Source organism: Camellia sinensis, chromosome 13 (genome assembly GCF_055761805.1).
Source record: "Camellia sinensis isolate YWXY chromosome 13, ASM5576180v1, whole genome shotgun sequence".
NCBI lineage: Eukaryota > Viridiplantae > Streptophyta > Magnoliopsida > Ericales > Theaceae > Camellia > Camellia sinensis.
In genome coordinates this window covers 137,793,430-137,806,408 of record NC_138973.1, presented here as the reverse complement: position 1 = coordinate 137,806,408, position 12,979 = coordinate 137,793,430, and the positions used below count along the sequence as shown (strand labels likewise).

Below are 12,979 nucleotides of genomic sequence, written 5' to 3'. Positions count from 1 at the left end.
TATATAATTTTTTAGTACACATTTTTCCATAAAAAATCAAAAAGTTAACCCAAACATCCATATTTTTTTCCTCAATTTTTTAGTTCAAAAAGACAAAAAATACACTTATTTAAGACACCCCAAACAACCCGTAAATAGAATTAAAAAAGCCAAACTAAAAAAATCGTAATATTAAAAAATTGATCATCATAACCAATGCCAAACAAAACTTTAAAAAAGTAAACCATTTAAACTTTATTTGTCATAATTTAAAAAAGTTAAAAAGTTAAAAAGTCACTATCTTATTTAAGTCATATCGCTTCTCTATCACATCACTTCAAATTCAACTCATATTTCATAAAAAGTCAAAAAATCAACTTATTTAAATCAATCTATACCCTTAATTGTATTTTATATTCTCCTTTTCTCACTGTCAAACAATTGTCTCATTTTTTAAAGGGTGAGAATATTAATTATTATTATTAAATATATACTATATATACTAGTATTTTTTTTTAACGATGAAATAGTTGGTTGTAACATAACACCGACGTGTGTACTTCTGTCTGTGTATATGTGACCTCTTCCTGGAGCCTGTTTTTCAACTAGGATTTGAGATAAGGTCTGTTTGGCAAGTCAATCCTTTTGTTCTGGGTGGCTGACCATACCCTCCGTTAATGGTGATTCTTCTATCATCCAAGGAACAACACATTCCCCAATAAGGCAACACCACAGGATCATCCTCATCCTCATCCTCATCCTCAGGCTATGGGCTTCAATCAACACCACCACAACGCCGCCACAGATGGCGTCCCACACCGAGTCAACAGTCCTCGATTCTCTGGCCCAATGACTCGCCGAGCTCACTCTTTCAAGCGCAACAACAGCAACAGCAACAATGGCAACAATCACAATCACCATGAGATCGACGTCCAACTCAACTCACCCAGATCTGAACTCGCCAATAGCGCCATTTCTGTTGATGGGTCCGAGTCGGTAGTTGAAAAGAAGCAGTCCCACTATCATGTGACTCAGAGAGTTCATGCGAAGAAGCCTATTGGATTTGGATCTGTTGGTAGCGTAGAATTGGGATTTGGGTTGAGAGAGAAAAAGAAATTGGGACATTGGATGTTCTTTATGTTTTGTGGGGTGTGTTTGTTTCTCAGTGTTTTGAAGATTTGTGCTAATGGGTGGTTTGGATCTGCTATTGAAAGTGTTGGGTCTGATCAGGTTAGTTCAAACATCCAAATCAAGCTAAATATCCAACTGTCAATTTCGATTTGCTTCTGATGTTCGTAAGTTTGTTTGAATTCTGTATTTAATGATTGCATCAACATGAATGTGATGGACATAGTTGATTGTGACAAATAATTGCATTTGGGATTTTGTATGGCTTCAAGAATTTGTTAGATTCATTTTGTATAAATCTAGATGTGCCTGATTGAATTTTCAAGTAATTAATTGGATAATAGTTTTAGAACCAATGTTTTATGGTTTTTCATTTTTTTATTCTTTTATTAAGAAAATAATGCAATAAAAGTGTGTTACTTTGCATCTTTGGGTAGAATGAGTGAGGGAAACATGGGCTTTTTTTTTTTGGTTGATCATTGGTTGCCTTTTTATGGTTGGTGAAATCCAATTAAAAAGTTAGCACTTATAAGTGGAATAGCATTTTGAAGAAAATGAAAAGAAATTAGTAGAGCATGGTTTTGAGTTAACTTCATGCTTTTACTCGTAGAATTCAATTATGCTGGTGAATTTCTCTTCAGGCCAAAATATTGAGATGATGGGAGTCCTGACCTGATCAAATTAATAAACACTGAAACTTTGGACTAAAAATGCTTTTATTTTGCAATCCGATGAATGTAATTTGATTGGCAAAGCAACATCTGATTCTTTATTCAGTTTTATTTGCAAGATCATGTAAAACTTGTGAGCATAGTTGTATATAATTTTGGGAAAATGTTTGAGACCCTAGAAAAACACCCACAATTTGACCCACAATTATGTGGCATGATTGGTATCAACTTTTTATTTGTTACACACTCAATCATATACGGCCCAACTCCCTTCCCATATCATTGTTGGTGAATTTAGAGGGTCTAAATTGTGGGTCTCTAGCATTGCTATAATTTTGTAGTCCACTAATTTAATGAGGATATCGCAAGAAATTTGATTCCTTTTTGTGCTGATGCACTGCGTACTGTTGTTGATTGGCCGCAACTATTACACCATATGATTTATTCCATGAAGATGTATAGCGTTTGAAGAATATTCAGTAGATATTATTTTCTAGTGTTTTTTTAGGCTTAATCAAATCAAACTAATTTCCTTCTTCAAATTAGGATATAACTTATGCTTCCTTTCATCATGATCCTTCGGATCAAAGCTCTCATGATTACGAATATGGGAAGAGAAGAGAAAGTGATGTTGGTCTTGAAGGGAGTGATGTGGAGCGAACTCTAAAGACATTTATGGTTGATGTAAGTTTCTAATTTATATTGCAAAGACATTCACTAGTTTAGGTTCTGATAAAAAAAAAAAAGTTTTTTTGTTTTTTCTCTCTCCATTAATGAAATCAAATTCTTTAGTATTCAGGCATCTGGTCCAGACCCGACAGTGAAAATTTTACTCAGTGCATTGACCTTCCAAGAAGTCACAAAAGTAAGAATTCTTTACAATTGAACAAATTTTCTCTAATTTGTTTGTGTTTGTGGGCGTATGTCAATTTCTATTCACTTGATTTTACTGCTATTGACAGAGTTGGATGCAAAGACAAATGGCTTTCTTCTCATAAATGCTAATGGTGGCTTGAATCAGATGAGATTTGGGGTCTGGTTGTTGTGTTATTTGATATTTTAATTGGCTTCAATTTAATCCTTAATGTCAATTATAGTCTGATAAACAAATAATTTTAGAGTGCAGATCTGTGATATGGTTGCTGTTGCTAAGATAATGAAGGCAACACTTGTCCTTCCATCACTTGATCACACTTCCTATTGGGCTGATGAAAGGTTTGGTTTTGTTTTGTTTTTTAGTTCTTGTTTTTTGGGGTTTGGATTATTGTATCAATATTATTATGTAAAGCATCTTTGTTTGCACTAAAGGCTGAATCCCATTGCTCGCTTTTCTTCCTCTTCCCTCTATGAATACTGTTTTGTCAAAAATTACATGCTGTGTTGCCCTGGATACAACAGAGAACTTATTTCTCACAGGGATCTTGTTGGATATAAACACTGCATCCGTCCACCATTCATCAACCATCATGGACGGATGTCTTACCTTTAGTATATGAGTTATATATTTTTCCTAATATGCCTTTATCTTTGATGATTTTAATGCAACTGAGCAATGGGGATGCTTTTCTGGTTAATTTGTTTGACACCTTTAGGGTGTGTTTTGATCAAGGATTTGATGAGGGATTTGCGAAGGGAAAGGAACAAAGAAGGGAAAATTGTATGAAGTAGAAGCACTTTTCCCTATAGGCTGTGTTTTGATCAAGTTTTATTCACTTTTCCCTTCTCTTTTCCCATCCCTCCACAAATTCCCTCTCAAATCCTTGGTCCTCCAAACAGTCTTAGTATACTTTTTAAAAGCAGCTTGAATGCTTCTGATAGTAGGCACTATGTGTTTGCTTTTTTCTAATGATTTTCAATTCATTTTCTTGTTTGCAGCGGCTTTAAAGATATGTTTGATTGGCAACACTTCATTGAGACACTCAAGGATGATATCCACATAGTCGAGACATTACCACCAGCCTATGCTGGAATTGAGCCCTTCAAGAAGACACCAATATCTTGGTCTAAGGTTAATATGAATTTCTTATTCCCTTTTATATCTACAACAGAAATATGACATGTGGATTCACCTCAGTATATATATGGCATAAGTTATAATTCTCTCCACGCATAGGTCACACACTCAATGTGCCACACGTCCAGTCCTCGTAGTGCCGTACTTGAAACTTCAGCATTGAAGGATTGAAACCATTTATTTTTTGTGATGATCACTTATCTATAGCTCCTATTCTTTTGTTCAGGTCAGTTATTATAAATCAGAGGTCCTCCCACTTCTGAAGCAGCACAAAGTATTATATTTTACTCATACCGACGCCCGGCTTGCTAACAATGGTATCCGAAATTCCATTCAAAAACTGAGATGCCGTGCAAACTACAGGGCACTAAAATATGCATCCCATATAGAAGAACTTGGAAAGATCTTGGTTTCAAGAATGCGACAAAATGGAAGTCCTTATCTTGCTCTGCATCTCAGGTAGGTTTGGATATTTATATTTATTAGGGTTGTTGGGACTGGAATGTTCATTTTGTTTTCCTGGGGGTGAGGCGCATTGGTTATCATGGCTGCTTTCATTTTTGTTTTCAAAGGAACTGGTTTGATTTTATGCTCCGTTCATTTGGGCGGAAAATATTTTCTGTATTTTTTGGCTTTTGGTACAATGGAAAGTGGAAAACGAACATCAACTAAAAAAGTTTATTTTGGTAGGAAATGTTTCCCACTTTTAAAAGGCGGAAAACAATTTACAGACTAAAGTCTTCAAATGTGACCATACAGACTACCACTGCTGCCATCACCTCCACCACCCCACCAACACCACCCGGATACCACCAATCCCACCAAACCACCTCCACAACCCCACTACCACCAACCCACCAACACCATCATTACCCCACCACCACCACTCCTACAAACAAACCCACCACCACCTCCACCATGCCACTAACACCAACACCATCTCTACCCCACTGCCACCACTAGTAGTACCATCCCACCACCACCCATGAAGCACGGATACGGGTACGAGTACTGGTATTGGTACGATACGGGTATGTCAATACGGTAAAATTCAAAAAAAAAAATAGGGTACAAGTACGGCTTGGTACGTTTGTAAAAAAATATTTATTTTTAATTTAGAGTAATGCAAAAATTAATTAAATGATTTAATTTGTTAAGATTCAACCTATAATTAACATTTAATGCCAAAAGTAAAGGTCTAAATCAAAGTTAAATGTCAATATATTAAATAACTTACAAACCATAGTTTAATTTTAAAATCATGCTAAGCATAAAACTAAAAATAAAAAAGAAGTCTAGTGAAAAGAGTTTTATTTTTGTAGTAGAAGAAAATATTATTTTAACTAAGGTATGGTGTGGCGTGGCGTGGCTTGGGTATATATTAGGTATATCTGGGTACGTCAAAAATTAAGAAGAAAAAATTTGAGTATGTGTTTCGTATACCTGGTACGTATACGAAATTTAATTAGGTATCATACGCCGGTAAGACATGTTTTTCGAAGTATCCATACTTCATAGACCACCACTAATATAATAAGTTAATAATTAGTAAATGAGTGGTGATTTAGAGCACTAAATTTGAAGCTCTAAAAATACCACTAATGATGTGGCAATGTAAAGAAAAAAAAAATAAAACAAAACAAAGGCCAAACTATCACATCAGTAGTGGCGTCCACATGATGCCACGTCATTAGTGATGCATTAGTGATGCTAAATTAGTGGTATGAAGCATTTTTCTTAGTAAATTAGTTTCAAAGATGCAACCAAAGATAGGAAAATATTTTCTACATGGAAAAAAAAAATTAAAATTTTATGGACAAAGTTTTCCATAAAAAAATGTTTGGGAAAAATACCAATAAGTCTTATTTTACTCTCAAGATTATTATTGAGTCCTATTAAGTTTCAATATGGACAACTAGTCAAAAAACATTCTCAAAAAGTTTATTCTTCCATATTTGTATATCTTATCCCAGTTTTACTCTTTTGTTTTTATATGAATAATAATTTTATAAATAATTTTAACTTAATTATAATTAAAATTAAAATTTTTAATTGTAAAAATTATTATTATTATTAAATCATAAATAACAATTGGATCGAAGCTTATAGTGTACAATGCAACATTTTTTGTTATTTCAAATTATGATTTTATTTTTTTATTTTATTTTATTTTATTTTAGTGTAAACAATCTAAAAGGGCTAAATTCTATTAAAATTTCAAAAGGTTATGAAAATAATGCTACGACAAATTTATATATTTCTCAATATAGTTGATGAATCTTATATTTACACTTTTGTTTATGAAAATTTATTTAATTTCAACAATTAAAAATAGTTTTATTATAAAATTTTATATAAAATAAATTATGTATGAGAATTTTGGTTCATATTTTAATGAGAAAAATAAAATATGTTATTCTGAATAATTGAAATTTTTTATAACAATTTATAAAATAAAATAGAAATAGGAATTATTTATTAATATTGAAATTTAATATAACTTAATAGTAATTTTTAAAACAAAATAGAACTTTTTGGTAATTTTATTATTGTGATTTATGATTTTACTTAGATTAAAAATATTTATGAAATTGTTCATATTAAATGAGAGGTAAAATTAGGATAAGTTATATCATTATAGAGAAATGAACCTTTTGGGAATATTTTATGACAAATAGGACTTAGTTGTCTATATTGAAATTTGATAGGACTCAATAGTAATCTTAAGAGCAAAATAGGATTTATTGGTAATCTTTCCAAAAAAATTTCCACAGAAACAAACAGACCGTTAAGGCGGTGTTTTTGTTCCTCATTTATTTTAATAATTCATTATCTCTTCTCCTTGTAGGTATGAGAAGGATATGCTTGCATTTACAGGCTGCAGCCATAGTTTGACTGCAGAAGAAGATGAAGAGCTTCGTAATATGCGATATGAGGTCAGCCATTGGAAGGAAAAGGAGATTAATGGATCAGACAAGAGGCAGCTTGGTGGTTGTCCATTGACCCCGAGGGAGACTTCCCTTTTGCTCAAAGGGCTTGGTTTCCCATCCAACACTAGGATTTATTTGGTAGCCGGTGAAGCTTATGGGAATGGAAGTATGCAACATCTCACCGAAGACTTCCCAAATATCTTCACCCATTCGACTCTTTCAACCGAGGACGAATTGAAACGTTTCCAGAATCACCAGAACATGCTAGCAGGTCTGGACTATGTTGTTGCCCTTCAGAGTGATGTTTTCGTTTATACCTATGATGGGAATATGGCAAAGGCTGTTCAAGGTCATAGGCGCTTCGAGGATTTCAAGAAAACTATCGTTCCGGATAGGTAATTTTTGTCTACCGTCCTCTTAACTATCACCTAAGACGCACAGACACATGACACAACACCACTAACATGCCAACACAAAATTGCAAAAAATGTAAGACATGACACATGGGAGACAAAATATATTGGTTTATATATTTGTCGTATGTTGTATTATGTATAAAAATCATATGTCATGTGTATGAATATTTAATTCAAAGATAATAATGTGCAACACTAATTTCTAAACACTAAAGGAGGAGAATCGATTTTTTTCTGTCATTAGATTTAAATTGTTTTATTCATACTTGTAACGTGTTTCGTGTGTCTAAATGATAGACACATTTATTCTCCAAGTGTCTAACGTGTATGAGTCTAGAAAATTTTTAAAAATAGTACGACATGCTTGAACATGTGTCCGATAGGTATCAAGAAGTGTCCGATGCATGTTGTATGGTGTCGGTGTTAGGACACTACACACCATCTTCTTAGAAGTGTTCATAAACGTGTCTAACTTGGCTGTTTTCAGTTAATTGAGTAACAGTGTTAGGTATATGTTTCTACTTCCAAGAGGAGATTTTTCAATCTCCTCATACATGGAGATGTAATCACAGATGGTTATTTTGTTTTTAATAATGCAGGATGAATTTCGTTAAACTTGTTGATGAATTTGATGAAGGAAAAATCTCTTGGAAGAAATTTAGTTCCAAAGTGAAGAAGCTTCACACAGACCGAGTTGGAGGTCCATATCCAAGGGAAGTCACTGAGTTCCCAAAGCAAGAAGAGAGTTTCTATGCAAATCCCTTTCCGGGTTGTATTTGTGAGCGCGATGAATAGATGCCGAAAAAGGTTTGTGCTTTATTTGATTCCATTTCAAATTCAGTTCCGCTGCAAGATAGGGTGGATGGATCTTAAGATTTCATCCCAAGCAAAATTCAGTGTGATGTGGAACCAAACACACAAGAAGACCATCTTCCATATGTTGCCCAATTTGAAGTTCAATTGCAGATGTCTAAGGTATATACATCTGGAAAGTACTGGGTTCAGGGGCATCGAGCGGGTCCGGTCTCTCTCTTTCCGCGTAATGACACTTAAAAAAGAGTGAGGTAGAAGTTTTTTGACCCAACTTGTATGCAGTTTGAATAATCAACTAAAACACGAGGGGGTTAATGCTGAAAGATCTATATTTTACTTTTAAATACGAAATACTCCTATACCACAGTGATTTTAAGGTGAGTATCTCTCAAGCTGCTCTTCCTTCTTCCTTTTTCTCTTTTCATATTATTATTATTATTATTATTATTATTATTATTTTTTGTGGGGGGGGGGGGGGGCGCTCGGTTCAAAGCATCTAATTCTACGGGGATACTGATCCATTTTTAGTACTTCAAATCGTGTAGCGGTGGTGGTTGCAATTTTATATTAAAAGTTTTTGACGATTTGATGAAAAAAATTGTCAAACAGTTTTAAACATATATTAGATGTGGTATTTATTTGAACATGGAGGATCTTCTTGAAAAAACAAAAAAACTGTGACAAGTGTTCACTTTTTATAATAGAATAGATATTTGTAACTGGTTTAACAGGTTAGGTCTTGGCCCGTCTGAAGCAAATTTGAAGTTGTAGAGAGTTTGGCATGTTGTTTGTTGCCGGGTGATTGAAAAGAAACCAAGACCACATTATAAATGCAGTCTTAAAGGGTTTCAGCTTCACTTCTTGTGCCCTCTCCACAAGGGGTGTATGTGGTCGGTTTGGTTTGGTTTGGTTTGGTTTGGTTTTGAGTGACAGAATCACTGTTGGTGGATTGAAATTTTTTGAATCTACCACCAATTTCACTTAGGCCTGTAAATGGAGTGGATTTGTCAAAATTTGAATCCGACCCGATTATGACAAATCCGAATCCAATCCAAATCTGTTTAGCCTAAATCTGATTATAGAACACCCGGATCCGAATTTGATGATTTTAGATATGCCATCTGAAAATTCGATCTAATCCATTTATTTATTTATTGAGCTAAAATTTTATATAATCTGATATTTTTTTTCATTTTAGGTTTTCTTCATTCAAATTGAAAATAATCACATCGGATTATTGGATTGGATTGAATTGGATTTTTGTATATTCAATCCATTTAATAAAGGGATTAAACGGATTCGGATTATCAAATTAGATTTTTTGTGAATAGATTCGAATTTTCAAATTCGATTTGAGTGAGATTCGGATTAAATTCAATCCATTGACAAGCCTAATTTCAATCTACCACCAAGCCCCCTATCCCCAAAATCATCAAGTTTTGTGGTTTCAAGTCAACAGTTTGAACAAATTGAGCGGATTTCCGGGAGATCCCACACCTACGAAATGATTGAGTTCACATAATTTATGGTCGTGGTTAATTGTTGTACAACTGTTGGAAATTTTCTAGAAGTTGTAAAATTTTACTTATATTTATATTTATTTTGTTTTATTTTATTATATTTTTATTATATCTATTTATTTGTGTATTTCTTTTAATAGTCATATTTATTTGAATTTCAAACAAGTATTTGATTTCAAAAAAGAATGGGTGTCTTTTAACAGACATGAAAGAGCCTATATAAATAGGACTTTAACTCAAGCAAAAATATAGACAACGTTTTTTTGATTCTCTCTCTCTGCCTCTCTACTATATTTTCTATATTCCATATTTATGAGCAATTGATACAAACCTGGCAAATTCATTTGGTTCAATTATACATTGTGTCATATCCCTATGAGTTTTTAGGTTGTATTTTGGAGTTGTTTGTGATCTTTTAGATTGAGGGAGCGCATGACGAGTTTAGGACAAATTCTTTGACGTGTCTCGCTCAATCACATAGGCTACTTTTTGAACCTCCTTCTTCATCTTCTTCTTTAGTATTCTGTTACATATATTTAATTTTATCAGACTGTATAAAACGTATTTTCATAATTTGTTTTATTTAATATCATTATTCTGCAAAATTGATTTAGAGAAAGTATTGTTCAATTCCCACAACAATCTAAAGTCGTTACTAGTTTTTTTTAAAAATAAAAATTATTACGTTCTATGTAACCCCTTAAGTGACGCGTTGTGCTTGCCTCCGGGTGTTTCGAAAAGTGAGCAAGGGGTGCCGCATAGATGCTTGGGTGTGGTTAAAAATGGGCAAAGTTTTCTGCATTTTTTAGACGACCGCGGATAAAGAAGCTAATCCAAGACTATAGGTTTAGGGTAGTCACATGGAATGTATGAACTTTAATTGGTAAGACGATGAAATTGGTATATGTCATGATTAAGAAGAGAATTAGTATAACTTGCGTACAAAAAACTAAGTGGATGGGTGAGAAAACTAGGGAAATAGAAGATACCGATTTTAAAGTGTATTATAGTAGCAAAGATAGACACAGGAATGTGGTAGAAATAACAGTTGCCAAGAGTCTTGTAAGAAATGTAGTGGCGGTCATTCGGAAATGTGATAGGATTATGTTGGTTAAACTAGTTGTTAGAGAAAATATAATGAACGTTATTAGTGTATACGCTCCACAAGTAGAATTAGATGATCAAACTAAGAGAGATTTTTGGGACCAAATGGATGAGGTGTTACAGGAGATACCTGTAGGAGAAAACCTATTTATAGGGGGTGATTTCAATGGCCACGTAGAAATAGATAAACTAGGTTATGAGAGGGTGAATGGTGTGTATGGTTTTGGTGATAGAAAGAAGGCTGGTGAGAGTATTTTAGATTTTGCGTTAGCTTTTAACCTGGTGGTGGCCAATACTATGCATAAGAAGAGAGGAGCATTTGATGACCTTTAATAGTGGGGTCAATTAGGAGCCAAATATTGTAAGGTAATTCGTGGAGAGAGCTTGACATCTCAACACAGGATTTTAGTATTAGATTTATACTTTAAAGGGTAATACCAAGCTAGAAAGGATACTGGGCGTTGTAAGACGAGATGGTGGGACCTAATAGGCGATAAATTAGAAATATTTAAGAATAGAATGGATAAAGAAGGTACTTGGGACTTGGAAGATGATGCTAACACTTTATGGAACTCGATGGCAATTGTATGTGGAGAATCTCAAGGGAAATTCTTGGAGAGTCAAAAGAAAAGGGACCCAACTCTAGGGAAACTTTGTGGTGGAGAGAGAAGGTTCAAGCGGTAGTGAAAACGAAAAAAAAATGTTTTAAAAAGTGGCAGAATGATGGAACTGATGAAAACTTTAAGAGCTACAGATTGGCTAATAAGAAGGTCAACAAAGTAGTGAGAGAGACTAAGTTGAAAGCCTATAATGACCTATACACTAGGCTAGATAGTAAGAAAAGAGAGAGAAGAGGATATACAAACTTGCTAAAAAAAGAGAAAAGAGAGAAAAGAACAAAAGATTTTAATTAGGTTAAGTGCATCAAGAGTGAGGACTCTAAGGTACTGGTGAAGGATGAAGAGATTAAAGAGATATGAAAAAACTATTTTGAAAATTTGTTAAATGGGGAACATGGAGAGAGGTCAAAAGGAAATGAAGTAGGCAATGATAAGGAAAATCAAGACCACATGTTCTATTGTAGGATTAAGAACTTTGAAGTGGAGATTGCACTTAAGAAGATGAAATCAAATAAGGCTTTAGGACCTGAGGATATTCCTGTTGAAGCTTGGAAATGTTTGGAGTAAGAAGGGGGTTACTTAGTTGACTAGGTTATTTAGCAAGATTTTGTTGACTAGGAGAATGCCAGAGGAATAGAGGAAGAGTATTTTAGTGCCAATCTATAAGAATAAAGGAGATGTCCAAAACTGTAATAATTATAGAGGAATCCAGCTAATGTGTCATATAATGAAAGTGTGGGAGAGAGTGATGGAACGTTAATTGCGAGATATAACAGAGGTGTCAAATAATCAATTTGGGTTTATTCCTGGTAGGTCAACAATGGAAGCGATCTATCTTTTGAGGAGAGTAATAAAAAAGTATAGAGAAAAAAAAACAGACATTCATATGATTTTTATTGATCTTGAGAAAGCACATGATAGAGTGCCTCGGGATATAATATGGTGGGTGTTAAAAAAGAAAGGGGTGACAAAAGGTTACATTGATGTGATTAAAGATATATATGAAGGTGCGGTGACCACTATTAGATTACCTGCTGGAGAGACAAGTAAATTTCTAATTACTGTAGGGTTACACTAAGGATCAGCCTTAAGTCTATATCTTTTTGCTTTAGTTATGGATGAGTTGATGAGAAATATTCAGGATGATGTGCCATAGTGTATGCTTTTTGCAGATGATATCGTGTTAGTGGATAAGACTAGAGAAGAAGTTAACACTAAGTTGGAGAGTTGGAGAGAAGCACTTGAATCTAAAGGATTTAGGATAAACAAAACTAAGGCAGAGTACATGGAATGTAATTTTAGTAACAGTAACAATGGAAGTAAAGGAGAAGTAAAGATTAAAAACTAAGAATTACGAACTACCTAAAAGTGAACATTTTCGTTATTTAGAATCGATTATCATAGCGAACTACCTAAAAGTGAACATTTTCATTATTTAGAATCGATTATCATAGCGGTTGGGAGATTGGAGCAGATGTGGTCCATAGAATTAAGGCAAGGTGACTTAAATGGTGGAGTGCGTCTGGGGTACTATGCGATAAACGAGTACCTACTCGACTAAAAGGAAAGTTCTATAGAACGACTATTAGACCAACGATGTTGTATTGGTCAAAATGTTAGACAACTAAGAAACAACATGTAGATAAGATGAGTGTTGTTGAGATGAAGATGCTAAGGTGAATGTGTAGCAAGACTAGAAAAGATAGAGCTAGGAATGAGTATATTCGAGAATGGATAGGAATAGTACCGATATAAGATAAGTTTAGAGAGAATAGATTGAGATA

The 12,979-nt window shown here is 33.9% G+C and overlaps 2 protein-coding genes across 2 annotated transcripts; both read left to right on the top strand.

The window, feature by feature from the left end:
• The first annotated feature begins 501 nt into the window (after positions 1-501).
• LOC114260527 (O-fucosyltransferase family protein) lies at positions 502-8,335 on the top strand. Its single transcript, XM_028200671.2, has 9 exons — positions 502-1,209; positions 2,325-2,462; positions 2,571-2,643; positions 2,741-2,811; positions 2,905-2,993; positions 3,654-3,786; positions 4,019-4,251; positions 6,641-7,117; positions 7,738-8,335. The coding sequence occupies exons 1-9, from the start codon at positions 748-750 to the stop codon at positions 7,931-7,933; spliced, it is 1,872 nt and encodes a 623-aa protein (XP_028056472.2). The 5' UTR covers positions 502-747; the 3' UTR covers positions 7,934-8,335.
• A 2,093-nt stretch (positions 8,336-10,428) lies between these two features.
• LOC145805740 (uncharacterized) lies at positions 10,429-12,543 on the top strand. Its single transcript, XM_082900931.1, has 2 exons — positions 10,429-10,819; positions 12,368-12,543. The coding sequence occupies exons 1-2, from the start codon at positions 10,429-10,431 to the stop codon at positions 12,541-12,543; spliced, it is 567 nt and encodes a 188-aa protein (XP_082757057.1).
• Positions 12,544-12,979: the final 436 nt, after the last annotated feature.